General features: G+C 41.4%; 1 protein-coding gene across 1 annotated transcript in view; it reads right to left on the bottom strand.

Moving 5' to 3' along the window:
* Positions 1 to 14,953, bottom strand: part of PLPP4 (phospholipid phosphatase 4) — an 84,951-nt gene extending 69,998 nt beyond the window's left edge. The window contains exon 1 of the mRNA XM_067561288.1: positions 14,845 to 14,953. Coding sequence (XP_067417389.1) covers positions 14,845 to 14,900 — 56 coding nt within the window. The 5' untranslated portion in view covers positions 14,901 to 14,953. The remainder of the gene's footprint in view (positions 1 to 14,844) is intronic.
* Between the last annotated feature and the right edge of the window lie 1,039 nt (positions 14,954 to 15,992).

Below are 15,992 nucleotides of genomic sequence, written 5' to 3'. Positions count from 1 at the left end.
AACGGATGGACATAAAAGTAGTTATGTTCATCTCTCCTTAGCTTGAAGACCTTATGATGTGGGACTTTGAAGAGGGGAAGCAAAGCCGGCAAATGGTGGAATGCCACCCCCAGCATATAGAGCATTAAAGCAGATGCTGGCCATTGACAAGATGTCAGAACTAGATAGCTACTTCCAGCTTGTTAGGATTGGGTGAATGGAAGCCGATTACTTGAGAAGGCAGAGTTAGGTTAACACAGGAATGACTCTTGAGGATTTCCCTCTTTTGCTGAAAGGTTGTAATAGATTCTATCTAAGCTATCTATCCATCCACCCCCTGTAATCTGTTTGCATGCATTCAGGGGATTCCCTAGACAGTATCAGTATCTTATTTGTTAAAGTTCACATGATATTTCTTACAAGGCTCACTATACTGGTTAACCTTTACACCATCTTCTAGGGCTTGGTATGACACAATTGTTCACTGATCCTTGACATAGCATGGATTTTACCTGTCTCTTCCTATTAAACAGAAAATCAAGCATCTGATCTGCATCTTTTGTGTAGCCAAAGAGTGGAATGTGAAGATGTAATGACACTTAAGGCTTTTCATTCTTCACCTTCATAATTATGGTTGGATTCCAGCAAAAGCTACACAAGGAAAAATTTTTGATTGACCAAAAAAGAAAAATATAAAATAACACACTCAAAAGGCTTAATGTGCTTCAACAGAGCAAAGTGTACAAAGCTCACCTGTTTTCCTTCACAGGGATCTATGTGAAAATGCAGATCTTTTCTTCAGTTTTGATTTTTGCATATTGACTCCACCTTAGTTGTGATACTCACTTAAAATTGTGTTCGTTCATTTCACATCAAAACCAAAGGAAACCACAAGCCACAAATTGAAAAGCCATAAGCCTCAACTAATGGCTCAAAGGTGGCATGCAACATAAACAGATCAGCAATCGGACCCAACACAGTGGCTGCCATAGTATCAGTGCCCGGCTTCTGGATATTAAACAACTGATACAAGAAGGAGGGTGGTACTTATCAGCTTAAAGGTTAGCATGGAGATAACAGTGAAATACAAAGGGACCTTTAGCAGGGTGGTACTGAGAGGATGAAAGAAAGGGAGATGGAAAATTCTCAACAGAAACCAAATCTCTGTGTTTGTTCCCCTGTTGTTTCAGTTCCTTATTTTATAGCCAACAAGATGACAATATAAAATACAAGTAAAGTTGGATGTGCTCTGCTTTATCAATCTGAATTTTAAGCAAATGTTCTAGGGAATTCTGAAAGTAATTTGGTTGAAAACAAAGACTCTAAGGTATAAGAAAATCAAACATTAAGAAGTATCAACAATAAAACTTTTTGGCTGTCTGCAATATATTTTGATTGATTATTAGTGTACTTGTGTGAGTAAGTCTATCGTTTGAATTATGTTTTTCAGTTAGTTCTGAAGAATAGAAAACTGCCTGTTTGATTTAATACACTGGCCAAACAATGTCTTATGAAATCTCCTACTCCTGTGTCAGCATTTTAATTGCTTAGGGTTTTTTTCTTCACAGACATTAAAGGGACATTAAGTAGCTTAGGCCCCAAAATTAAGTTTTATCCAAAAACAGTGTGTGGGTAACAGTACTTAATATAAATCCAGCTTTGATGCATGGAATGAAAAATAATTCAATAAAAATATTAGCTGGCAAGATGAGGAATGAGGTTTTACTTTCTCGGTATCTGTGCTATTATAAGCCTACCATTATTATTAATTATTTCTGTTACACCAGCGCAGAGATGATGCATTATGCTAGGTGCTGTACATATAAATGGTGAGAAATAGTGCCTACCTCAAAGGGGTTGCAATTAAATAAGGGTCAGAGGAGGAAGTGTGATCCCTATATTGGCTGAACTAAAGCACAGAGAGATTAAATTATGGCACAGATAAGAATCGAACCAATATCGCCTCACTTCTACTGCAGGGCCTTACCCACATAGCCATTCTTCCTCTCTATTAGCATGTCAGCCATGTACAGAATCTTGTCGTAAGAAAGCGGAAAACAAAACCTACGTTTCTTTTTTTTAAAAAAAGCCTTTGAGGTCTTTACACATCATAAAAACAAGCAAACAAATAAACAAGAAGGCACAACCCCATTCTCCCCCACCCACTTTCCAGGTCAACTGAAATGTCTGCACAACTCTGACTTGATGGATTATAGACCCAGAACTAGGGCTGAGAGAGTGAGTTTGGGTAAAATAAGAAATAACCAGAACCTTTACCCTAAACTTTACCCTGTTTGCTTGTTTTAATCTCCGCCCCCACTCTCATTTGTTTTCATTTCTTTGCACCTCTGCTTTCCCAGCTCTCACCAGGTCTAGATGCAGAAATGTCAGGAATAGTCTTAAAGATTTCCAGCCTGATCTTGTTGACTTCAGAGATGATAAGAATTGAAATATGCATCTGAAACTTCTGGATGCTATACCAAACCAAACCTCTGAACTCTTCACCCGTCAGGAGCTCACGCTCCATCTCAAGGCATATTTCCTGCCCACATGGGATTGCTGCTTGTAGCTTACTGGCAATTGAGTGGGTATAAATATATATTCCAAATCAGGAGTGAGCTTTAATGTTCCAGACTTGCATGTACTTGAAGCATGAGGGTTATTTTGTTACTTGCCAAATGAGCACTACATGTTTGCTAGAGGAAGAGCAAAAAACCCCTTTATGAGATTTCAGCCCATTTGTCCCATTCCTTCCAAGTTTTAGACCATAGCCCAACATGTAAAGTATGAGACTTCCTTTTACAGAAAGGAAATGAGATATGAGGGCTATTTATCACTGTAGATTTTCACAGTGGATCAATCTATCATCATTAGTCTCAGATGTTTCTGCAATTCTGATACACTTGGAAAACATCAGATGTTTCACAGACTTCAGAGCTACACTGTCCCCGTCATGTGTTTTGGTGTTAGGACTCTGGACTATACTGCAAAACATAGAGCAGTAGATTATTTCAATTTACTAAAGCATTTATCTCATATCATCCCCACAATGTCAGTGCTATTAAGCACATTATTAGGCAACCATAAGCGCAGGAAATTATATTATACATCACCTGATTAAAATTAATTGTAATTATAAAAGGGAAGTGATGACTGTTCAGAGTCCATGATACATTAACTCATCCCAAGTACAACTCAGTTAACAATTTTTGCAGAAATTTAAGGAACCTGAGCATCTATACACAATCAACCATGAAAAAGGACATTGTTAATAAAGGACTCGACAAGGATGTTTAATATTCCTTCTTTGTTTTAAAAATACCAGTAGGGACCTTCCCTGATATTTCTTCTCCCCACTAAGTTCTCTCAGCATTTTCTAGCATAGCTTCTCTGACACCATCATTCTTTCGTGAATGTGCTGTCCCTAGCAGAGAGGATAAATGACTCACCCAGAATCACACAGCAAGTCTAGGGGAAAACAAACAGAACCCAGTTCACCAGATTCCCTGATTTGTGCTTTGACCACTAGACCACTGGTCAACGTGAGCAGAAGTTCATAGGATCAGTGCTGTGTCATTTTCTCCCCCAGAGGAGCTGAATGCTAATGTGGGTATGTTTTTATCTTTTTAATGATACTTACATATTGAGATGAACAGGAAGCAAATGATGAAAAGATAAAATTAAATCTTAGGTCAAAAGAAATTACATTTGAATAAAAGAAGCAAAGAAAAACAAAAATATGAGAATTAGACCAGTTCTGCAGGATTTTTTTCCTATTTCATCAAAACCTGTCATCTGCTTCCCTGTTCACAGTTGTAGTGTAGCATTATCCAAGTTCCCCCTACTCCTGCCTTCTCATTTTGACCATTTCCCCATATCCCACTACTATACGGGTGAGATGATCATGAGTAAAAGTTGTCTAACTCCCACATAAGAAATCTCTTTTGCTTTTCATTGAATTGAGGTTTTCTTGGTCCAATTGCTTCCCTTTGTACACAGTGGGAATAATGATACTTAACAGATACAGCGCCAGTCATGTTCCATATGCTTTCCAAACATTAGCTAATTAATAGGAAGAGCTTCTAGGTTTTAGGGTCTCAGATCCTTTTGGCACATGTAAAACAAATGTTAGATCAATGTCAGGGAAATTATCCTGCTGTGTTTATCAAATATACTTGTGTGGTTCATGCATGTTCAGTTAACCATTGCCCTTTCTTCTTAGGCTTGAAAGGACTGTGTGAGTTAGTGCAATCATGTATTCAGATTGGAATCATATTCTAGTGATTGAGAAAGCAGTGGACTTGTGAGGTTTCTCAAGACCAAGCTACACTTAGTAAACTTCAGGGTAGCATTCTTTCACCCAGATTTCTGACAGAAATAAAACTCAGCCATTTAGAACCTTATTTGAACTGAACTTTGTCAAAAAAACTTAGAATACCGTCTCCTCTAGGCCTCCGGTGTGGCAGAATTATACCTTTTGAAAGGTATAATTTATAGATTAAGATACAATGCATGCTTTTTAATGGATTAGTAATAATAACCAGTATCCACTGTAAATTGATCTCCCCTCTACCTATTATCATTATCATTTGTATTCCTGTAACACTTAAAGGGCCTGTTTACTTGATAGAGTAGGCACAGAGGCCCCCTGCTGGAGGCCTCAGGGTCCTGCCACCCTTGTCCCAGAAAAAGAGCAGATGAGCTAAGTCCTCTGAGCAGCCTAGAGAGACTGTATAGGAAACAGCCAATTAGGGGGGCTGCAAAGAGCTAGCCAATCAGAGGCTGAAAGGAGCAGCCAATCAGGTCCCAGGAAGGCCATATAAGAAGGAGCTGCAGAGGCTGAGATAGCAGATTCCTTGCTGGAGCCAGAGGACTGCAGATGGTATTCCTGCCTGGCCAAAGGGAACTACAGCACAATGGACAGCTCAGTGCTAGCAGGCAGCGGGTGAGCAAAAAAGAGCTCCTTGCTGGCTGCTGGGCCTAAACACAGAAGATCCCTGAGCTAAGAGTGAAGCATCAGTAAAGACTGCGGCGATGGGGAAGTGGCCCAGGGACCTGAAAACAGTTTCATTGAAGGGACACGGCAGCACATAGCTTCTCTTCTTAGGCTTTCTGGGCTGGGATCTGAAGTAATGGGTGGGCTCATGTCTTCCCCACCACATAGGCCACTGGAGAAGTGGCCTACAATCAGAGAGCAATAAACCCCCAGAAAGGGATCTGAACTACTTTGTGGCCCAGCTGGAGAGCTGGGTCCAGAAGGACCCAGAGAGAGCAAAACCATTGCCTCCAGTGAGGAAGCCCTGGGGGGTATGGCCCAATACCAGGGCTAGGATTATTTAAAGACTGCAAACAAAACCTGACCTGAAGGGGTACTTGTGAGAGATGGGTGCCACACCGTTACTAGTCTCAACCAAGATTAGGGCCCCAATGTGTTGGTGCATTCAGTGTAAGAAAAAGTCCATGCACCAAAAGAGCTTGCAATCTAAATATACAAGGGAAGGGAGAAAGGGAAGTATTATCCCCATTTTACAAAGAGGGAAGTGAGTCACAGAGTTTAAAGGTCCAGATTTTCAAAGATAGAAACCTAGTCAGATTCCAGTATAAAGTCAATGGGAGTTACTGAGAGCTGAACACTTGAAAATAAGGCCACTTATTCAAGCACTTAAATAAAGATTTAGAGCTGAGATTTCAAAGGATCCTAAGGGAGTTTTGCACCAAATCTTATTGAAATTGGCATTTGGACATCTAACTCACCTAGGATCCTTGAGAATCTGGCACTAAGTGACTTGACCAAGGTCACACAGAAAGTCTGTGGCAGAGCCAGGAATTAAACCCAAATCTCCTATCAGTCAGGTGCTTAACCATTCTTCTTTTCAAGTCTCTTCTAATTACATTCCTTGATGCCTTCTGGCTCCTCATAGTCTTCCCACCCCAACTTGACAGATCCTATCTACCAAAACCCAGAAGGTCTGTTGTGTCATGGATGAAAGAGCAATTGCAAAGAAGGTGGGATAAGGTGCAGTGGAAAGGGGAGACTGCTGCACTGTGGAGTTGGTTGGACTAATTGGTTTTCTGCATGACTTAGCAGAGCAAGACAGAGTGACAATATAGTTTAGGAAAATGACTTTTGAACAGACTATTAAAATAATCCTCATCAATGAAAAGAAGAGTCTACTGAAGAAAGAGCTTGCCAGTCTAGATAATGTAAGACATATTTATAATTAGAGGAAAAGCATACTATTGCAAGTCCTAGGCTGAATGAATTAATCTTAGGATCTGTTGTTGTTTACTAATATTGATGTCCGCTGTAGATAGGGCACACAGAGTAGACAATAATATTAATATTGTAAACATACATGTTTATAATACATATGTATATTAGCCGGCAGATAAACATTTATCTTCCAGGGATGTTATTAACAAGATTGTGCCGTTGGGAAGATATCCAATTACTCTTAGTGGTATTTATATTGTAATTACATCATTTAAGAACTCAAGATTTGATGAGGCAGTCCTGAAAGGCTTTTTTTAATCAGCTAGAAGCAGCTCCAGAAACATTGGGGATATGTTGTTACTAAAAATCGTCATGCTAAATCTTCATGGACACCAGTACTCATATCTTCACTCTAAGCCAATGTTGTCATGTTGTGAAATGTCCAAGAGATAGTTGAAAAGGACCCCCTTTCAAGATATAGCTTAGACTAAAGATTGATCTTGTCAACTAGCTTACTAGAGAACTCCTATCTGCAATCATCCTTAAAGTATAATAGCTACACTCCATGCATATTTCATTGCCAGTACCACTTCCTTTTTATGCACAAGACCAAATATGCCCTGAGATGTTTCTGTAGTTTCCTCTATTTTGTCACGTCAGTCAGGTCTGCCTGATCAAATCTCCAGTGACTGGCAAAAGTCACAGTCACCGTGTAGCAGTTGAAAGGTTAAATTTAACATGGTTTAGCATCAATCAGTCACCATCAAAAATACTTTGAGTCATAGGAATAACTACAAAATGCATGAAGGACAAAATACGTTCAGATCAGGGATACAAGTGCCCATATCCTACCCCTTCTAGTCCAAACTATTTTTTTAAATTATTTCTAATAAAGGATTAAACTCTTAAGGTTGTTATATCAAACAATGGTCCTATGTTATCCTAGCAGTGAATTTACATTAAAAATCTTGCCTTATGAAACGCAAAACGGTATTTATTTTTAATGCAGCGTCGTTTAAAAACATCATGAAGTTCAAATGAATTATTAAATAGGTTGAATTGATTGTAAAAGGTATTTGATTTTGTAGAACCATATGTAAAGTTTGTCTACACTTAAATTATGAAACTGATGAACTCCTATAGTTAAAAGCATTTCTTTGCCTATAAGTGATCACATCATCCATTCTCAGAAGGCTGGGTTCAAACTGCCCATTTTATGATGTTGAATATTATGACGTTATGATGTTGAATATTTTTCAAAAAGAAAAGAGATTTAGTTAATCAGATGAGAACCAGGGAAAACTGTATGAAAGAACAAAACAACACAGAGTATTGTGTCCAGTTTTGGACACCCCCCCACACACACTACAGGGACCATGTTGACAAATTGGAGATGGCCCAGTGATGGCAATGAAAATGATTAGGGCTTTTATTTATTTATTTATTTATGAGGAGAGGCTGAGGAAACTGGGAAGAACGAGGGGGAATTTGATAGCAGCCTTCAACTGTCTGAAAGGGGGTTCCAAAGAAGATGGAACTAGGCTGTTCTCAGTGGTAGATGACAGAACAAGGAGCAATGGTCTCAAGTTGTACTTGGGGAGGCCTAGGTTAGATATTAGGAAAAACTTTTTCACTAGGAGGGTGTTGAAGCACTGGAATGGGTTACCTAGGGAGGTGTGGAATCTCCATCCTTAGAGCCCTGGCTGGAATGAGTTAGTTGGGGTTGGTCCTGCTTTGAGCAGAAGGTTGGACTCGATGACCTCCTGAGGTCCCTTCCAATTGTAATCTTCTATGATTCTATGACACTTCAGTTTACAGTTCTGGCTCGAGGGCTGTTTCACTGATGCACTCAAAGAAAATCTATCCTTCCTTCCAGGAAAGTGTGCATCATCCTACATTTTTCCTTTTAAAACAATTTAACAAGTTGTGATTCAGAATTGTAGGCAACCTGAAATCTTCAAATAAATATTATTGAACTAATCTCTCCTTCGGTAGCAATAAATCCTGAGGAGTAAAATAACCTTCAACACATGATCCTTATAAATGCACAAGAGTTTACTTGATTTTAATAGCTGTTCCTTAATTGTTTATCCATTATAGAGAAGCTTAAATGTTTTCTCAGACTTCCTCATTATTATTTTATTAGTCCAGACTTGTCATCATCAGAAGAGTCTAAAAAGGTGATTACCACCACTGCAAAAAGAAAAAGTTGCTAGTCTTTTAAGTACAAGAGACACAGCTGTATATTCAAACTGGAAATATAGTGGATTTCAACAACTGCCAGCAAAGTTACCCGAACAACTATATTAAATATTCCACTTTTACATATTTCAGCACTTTCTGAAATGTGACATTCATCACCAGCCAATGTTATGACACCAAAAGTGTGTCTTTCTCTTTTGTGTCTCAGAGAAAAATGCTCTAGTATATTATTTTGAGTTGGTCAGAAGGTTGAAGCTAAAAAGCCATCTGGTAGGAACAGACAACTCAGAGGATTAGTAATAAGCTATGGAACCATTCTCCTAAAGTCAACATTCTAGTTCTGTGAAGATTGGTACTGACCCAAAATCAACAGTATCTTTGTAAACTGAATTTATTTTCTCAGTCCAGTTTCTAGTGGAGAAATATCCACATTGCAATTGGCAATTTCAGCATAGAGGATTCAGGGAAGCCTCCAAAGCCCATGGAAGTCAATGGGAGTCTTTCTTTAATGAAGGATTGAGACCACACTGCCCTCTCAGTCCTAGAGATTCTCAGTCCTAGCTAGATGGTTATTCTAGGCCAGGATTGTGGGACAGAATAGGCAAATTTGTATTGCTGCTGCCTGGATAGACAGTGAGCTTCCAACTCCAGGGCCTGTCAATTTGCCAGATTTCACTATCACTGGTAGAATAATAATTATTTTTTAAAAAGATATCTGAAAGGTCTCTCCTCACCATGATAAGTCCATTCATTGTGTTACAAAACAAGTTGTAATATAAAAAACACACGTAAAAGATAAAGCTGTATGAACCAAAGAAGTTTCAAAAGCAGAGTTCCCCCTTCTACTCTCACTGTAAAAATAAGATTTAGAAGGGGAAATCAGATATTGTATATCATCATAGCAATAAAGAGCGGCTTGAGGCTAAGATTATCAGAATACGAAGTCAGTATACTCTCATTCTACCCAGGGATTGTATCCTTAAACTATATCCTTATATCTTTATAAATATTACAGTCTAATGTGCAAGCCTTCATAAAACAAAATATCTACCCAGATGCGAATTTCAAATGATAAATCTTCAGTACTTTTAGAAGCCATGATCTCTTCTTTGCCAAGTAGACGCTGAAAATTACCTACTACAGTGCCATAGGGCTAGTCTACACTGGCGGCGGTCAACAGAAGATATGCAAGCTACATAATCTAGCTTGCATATCTCCTGTTGACATACTTACATTGACATACCGCAAGGTCTTCACTGAGCTGCACTCCCATCAACGCTGCCTTCTGCCTTTTGGGGAGGAGAGTTGACCAGAGAGCACTCTCGCATCGACTGAGCGAGTCTACACAGACCTGCTAAATCAATGTTGCTGCATCAATGCCTGCTGCCATGGCAGTGTAGACATACTCATAAAGAACTTCCAGAAGGCAAGAATGAAAGACTAGCCACATGACAGGGCTAGGCTTGTTTGATTAGTCATTATGCATTGGGAATTTTGGTGACTTTACATAAAGCATTTCTTTCCACCATTGAAGACTATGAGCTCATTTCAGAACTACTGTATCAAGAAGACCATGGGATGCTGGTCTAGGAAGGAGATCTGCTGGGAAGAGAAGGGGTCCACCTGTCCAAGAAGGGGAAGAGCACCTTCATGCACTGACTCACCAACTTAATGAGGAGGGATTTAAACTAGGTTCAAAGGGGGCAGGTGACAAAAGCCCATAGGTAAGCATAAAAAGGGTGACCTTGACAGAGAGCTAGATGTTGGAGGGCAGAGGATGGACATGGAAAATTACAATAGAGTCATAGGAGCTAAAAGAGTGAAATTGGGAGGAATCTGCTCAACCTCTTAGATATCTGTACGCAAATGCAAGGACAATGGGGAATAAACAGGAAGAACTGGAAGTATTACAACATAAGTTAAATTGTTATTTAATTGGCATTACAGAGACTTGGTGGGATAAATCTCAGGACTGGAATAATGGTATAGAGGGGTATAGCTTGTTCAGAAAGAACAAGCAAGGAAAAAGGGAGGAGGTGCTCCTTTATACATCAAGAATATATATATACTTGTTCTGAGGTCCAAAAGCAGGTGAGAGGCAGACAAATTGAAAGTCACTGGGTAAAGATAACATGGAATGGGGTGAAATCATGGTAGGGGTCTACTCTAGACTACCAAGTCAGGAAAAGGCGGATGGAAGAGGCATTTCAAGAACAAATCACAGAAATATCCAAAACATAAGACCTACTAACAATTGGGGGCTTCAGCTACCCAGACATCTGTTGGAAAAGTAATATGGTAAACACAAAATTTCCTGTATGTTCTTGGAATGTACCAGGGACACCTTTTCATTTCAGAAAGTGGAGGAAGTAACCAGAGGGACAGCAATTTTGGACTTGATTCTGACCAGCAAGGAGGAGTTGATTGCCTTCCACCTTAAGATTTGCAGTTTGGCTGGTAGTGATCATGAAATAAAAGATTTCAGGATTCTATGGAAAAGAAGTGAGAGCAGCAGAATAAGGAGAAAAAGCAGACTTCAACAAACTCAGAGAATTGGTAGGTAAAGTCCCATGGGAAGAAAATATAAGGGATGAAGGAGTTCAGGAGAGCTGGCAGTTTTTCAAGCAGACAATATTAAATGTACAACTACCAGTCATTCGGTGTGATGGAAAATAAGAGGCCAATATGACTCCATCCAAAATTATTTATGATCTGAAAATCAAAAAGAAATCCTACAGAAAGTGGAAACATGGATGAATTGCTAAGGAGGAGTATAAAATAATAGCAAAAGCATGTAGGGACAAAATCTTAAAGGCTAAGGCACAAAATGCACGGAAAATAAAAAGCTATAAGAAGAGGTTCTTTAAATACATTAGGAGTAAGAGAAAGATGAAGGACACAATCAACATATTTAATATTAATAACAAGGGAGAAGGAATTCAAACTAAACTAGGGAAAAGTATATTTAGCTAAGTTAGATGTATTCAAGTTGGCAGGGCCTGATGAAATTCATCTGTGGGTACTTAAGGAACTACCTGATGCAATCTCGGAACTGTTAGCAATTATCTATGAGAACTCACAGAGGATGGGTGAGGTCCCAGAGAACTGGAGAAGGGCATACACAGTGCCTAACTTTAAAAAGAGGAACAAAGAGGACCTGGGGAATTATAGAACAGTCAGACTATCTTTAATACCTCGAAAGAGACAAATAAATTATTAAATAATAAATTTGTCAGCACCTAGAGAATAATAGAGTTTTAAGGAATAGCCAACATGAACAAATCATGCAAACCAACCTCATTTCTTTTTTTAACAGGGTTACTGGCCTAGTGGATAAGGAGAAACAGTAGTTATGATATATCTTGATCTTATTAAGGCTTTGGTGCAGTCCCACGTGATATTCTCATCAGCAAACTAGGGAAATGTGGTCTAGATGAAACTGTGATAAGGTGTATATACAACTGGTTGTAAGACTGTACTCAGAGTAGTTATCAATGATTTGATGTCAAACTGGGTGTATCTAAAGTGGTCCCAGAGGAGTCAGTCCTGTGTCCAGTACTGTTCAATATTTTCATTAATTACATGGATAATGTAGTAGAGAGTATGCTTATAAAATCTGCAAATGATCCCAAGCTAGGAGGTGTTGCAAGGATGTTAAAAGATGAGATTAGAATTCAAAATGACCTTGAAAAATTAGAGAATTGGTCTGAAGTCAACAAGATGAAATTCAATAAAGACAAGTGAAAAGTACTTCACTTACGAAGGAAAAACCAATTTCTCAACTGCAAATGGGGAGTAACTGGGTAGCTGTTAGTACTGCTGAAAAGGATCTTGGGGTTATATTGGATCACAAATGGAATATGGGTCAACAATGTGATGCGGTTAGGAAAAATGCTAATATCACTCTGGTGGGGTGTATTAACAGGACTGTCATATGTAAGGTACAGGAAGTAATTGTCCCACTTTACTTGGCATGGAGGAGGTCTCATCTGGGGTATTGTGTCCAATTCTGGGCACCACACTTTAAAAAAGTTGTGGACAAATTACAGAAAGTCCAGAGGACAGCAATAAAAATGATAAAAGATTTAGACAACCTGACCTACAGGGAAAGATTAAAAAATAGGGCATGTTTATTCTTGAGAAAAGAAGATTGGGGGGGAGGGGACCTGATATTCTTCAGATAGATTAAAGGCTCGTACAAAGATCAATTGTTTTCCATGTCAGATGAAAGTAGGACAAGAAGTAATGGTCTTAATCTTCAGCAAGGGAGATTTTGGTTACATAGCAGGAGAAACTTTCTAACTATAAGGGTAGTTAAGCTCTGGAATAAGTTTCCAAAGGACGTTGTGGAATCTCCATCACTGGAGATTTTTACTAATAGATTGGACAAACACCTACCTGTGATGGTCTAGGTTACTTGGTCCTGCTTCAGTGCAGGAGTCTGGACTTGATAACCTCTCAAGGTCCCTTCCATTCCTACACTTCTATAATTCTATTAAAAGTATCAGAATTTAGATTAAAATGAAGATGTCACATTTATCAAACATGCTGCATTTCTCATAAAAGACCTTCATCAATATTTAAAAAAAAAAAAGACGAGCTTTGAAGAATATGTCAGCTAGAAGTATATTAGGCAAATGATTCACTAAAAATGACAGGCCCAGGTAGAAATAAAATCAAAGGATTCAAATGTTACTAGCTGTAAGGCGGTGTCATGACTTAATGGATACCCTGCACTATTTTTGTATGTGTTTGTGTCAAACTAGATCCATAGTTAAGTAAATAAGAAGTAAACAGGGCTTTTAAAAATTCCATCCGGTGGCAGTAACCTTTATTTGATCAAACAAACTGCTGCAGTTTCTAATGCACATAGAGAGATCACAAAAGTTTGAGAATACAAATCTTTAAACATTTAGCCGCTGAAATACAAACTCATTTAAAATACTGAAGTTTTTCATTGTTCAAATGTCTAGCGAGTGAAGAATTCTACCATAAAGAAAAATGGATTACATTTTACTGGGTTGATATTTAATGTGTAAAGTAAACAGAGAAAATTATTGTGTTTCTACTAGAGTAGTACTACTTGACAAGGAATAAGAATGAAAGAAATAGGGTAGCTATAGAAGTTTTGTACTTTTTTCAGAATCTTAAAAAGTAAGTTTTCCACCACCCTAGCTTCCTTTATATAAATATATAGACATGCTTCACAACCTAAACTACAGTATTTTTATATTCATCTGGAAAGTTTTTCTTAGGAATCATGCCATGCCATTATTAAATTGCTCTTTTCTCATGAATGCCTGTCCTGGGAATGTTGAGAGCACACTGAAGATTCTGAAAGAAACATGACATTCTGACATGCAGCTAGTTGCGTTTCAAGGCATTGATACATTAGTTATGAAATTAAAAATAACACTGCTATAAAAGAAAATAATTCCTGCTTGAACTCTCTCTCACACAGACAAGAGAGACTCAAAATCTGCTCTCTGACGTAAATTGGGATTTTTTTTTTAACAGCAATAGTTTTAAAGTCCTTGTTGACACATCTTTGTTGTCCCTGCATAGATAGAGCATCCCGGTCTTTTTATTCATATTCTTTATCAGATTATCCTAGGGACAAAATGAAATGCACTGCAGCAACTTTGGTGCCTGTGTGGCAGAAGGGTGTCCGAACCATCGGTTCCTAGGATACTGCATTCCTGTTTTCTTAGATGAGTAAACAGCAACAGTTATCCATCTGCTTAAAGCTACAGTGTGTGCCACTGAAACAAACATTGCTGGAAACGGCTGTGCTCAAATAGACGGAATGCTTCACCATTACAAACACAAAACTCCAGATCTCAGTCAAAGGTTAGTAAGGCTGTGAGGAAACAGCTGTCATGAGCATACATCGATGTTGAGAGGGATGATTAACTCTTCTATTTGCAGTTCTCTCCTCCCCCTAGCTAAAGACAGGAGCTTATTAAGAAAGAAGCTGGCCAAAGATAGGAGGAAGGACAGGGGTACCGGCAGACACCTGGCATGCATGTACCAACCCAGTGCAACTCCTGCAATCCCTGCTCCTCAAATCCTAGTTTCCTTAGTGCCATTCCAATCCCACCAGCCTCAGTTGACCAAAAACGTCTGTGCTTTAAAAACCAAGAGAGGGGAAGGGCAGGGAGGGAAAGACGCCAGTCGATATACAAGTAAAGCCATTACCGTACATGCCTCCTGCAAAGCATGACATTGAGTGTGAGTTAGTTTCATACCTGAGCTAAAAATGACTGGGGGGGGGGGGGTCGAAAAAGGTAAAGGACAGAGGGTGGGAGTGGCTGGGGGCGGGGGGGGGCCGTTCTGTATCAAAGCAACGGGGTCGGTACCAAAGAAAGTCAAGAGCCGGGTAACCCGAAGGGGCGGCGGAGGAAAGTTGGGGCGGGCGGCAGCGAGTTCTCCCTGGGGCGGGTACTCACACGAAGACGCCGAAGAGCAGAACTCGTATCCCGATCTCGATGGCTAGATCCCGCATGGTTTGGCCGAGGGGCAGAGAGGGAAGGATCCCGGCAGGCGGCGGCACCTTCAGCACCCCGCCTTCCCTTCCATCGGCACGGGCAGAGCGCGGGGCGTGCGGGGCGGGCAGCCGGGCTTCAGCGGCTTCCGATCGGCCAGGCACCCGCTGCCTCCCGGCCCCCGGGGCGCTGGGGGAATCTGCCGCCGAGCCGAGCCCGAGGAAGCCCCAGCCCTTCCCTGTCCATTCCCGCCCCGCCGCCGGGGCTGAGGGTCAGCCGCGGGGACAGCGCTGGGCTCGGCGGCCGGGGCTTGCCCGGCGGGCGGCAGCTGCTGGAGGCCGGCGACGCTCTTCCGGCCGAGCGCGCTGGGCTGCGGCAGGGCAGCGGGGGCGGCTGGGCTTGGCGCGCTCTGCCAGCCCGCTGACACCTCCGCCCGGACGGCTGCGGCGGAGGCTGCCGCGATGGATCCGCCCGTGCCCAAGCGCAGAGAGGGGGAGGGTCCCCCAGACTAACTTCCAGACGGGCGGGCGGGGGGGGGAGGAAATCCTGGGGAATTCCACTCCCCCAGCCTGCCCTCCTACTCGGTAACTATCTAGTGCCTGCCTCCGGCTGTTCAGTCACCGCCCAGCCCCAGGGAACCGCTTCCCCCCCAGCCCCGGCTGGCTGTGTGCTTGGCACGGTCATTCTGCCTGGTGCCTGCCTCCCCGGGGTGTCCAGCCTGCAGCTCCCAGACTCGCGCGTGGTTTCCCCCCCCCCCCCCCCCCACGGTCTCTGCGGTGTAGGAATCCCACGGGCCACCCCACTGCCTATCCAGGCCGCCCGCCTCGGAGGGGTTCCCCCGTCCCCGAGGGACCAGATTAGCTCGCTCAGTCTCTCCCACGGGTTCTTTCCGTGGAGTTGGAGATCCCGGGGGGAGGATCGCAGCCTCCCAAGCAGATAGCTGCAAAGCCTCGTTCATTTGGACCCATCGGGGGTCACGCACCTAGCAGGGGGGAGAACACTCCGCTGTGGTCAGGAAAGATTTTTCCAAGCAGCGGCTCGTTTAGGTGGGTCGTATGCCCTGCGAAGGGGCGACCGAGGTACTTTCCCGTTTGCACTGTATTCCAGCCACA

This window comes from Emydura macquarii, unplaced genomic scaffold (assembly GCF_026122565.2).
Source record: "Emydura macquarii macquarii isolate MOO-44397 ecotype Brisbane River unplaced genomic scaffold, CSIRO-AGI_Emac_v2 contig_2372, whole genome shotgun sequence".
Classification (NCBI taxonomy): domain Eukaryota; kingdom Metazoa; phylum Chordata; order Testudines; family Chelidae; genus Emydura; species Emydura macquarii.
The sequence above is the reverse complement of the archived record's forward strand: the minus strand, read 5'-3'. Positions and strand labels throughout refer to the sequence as shown.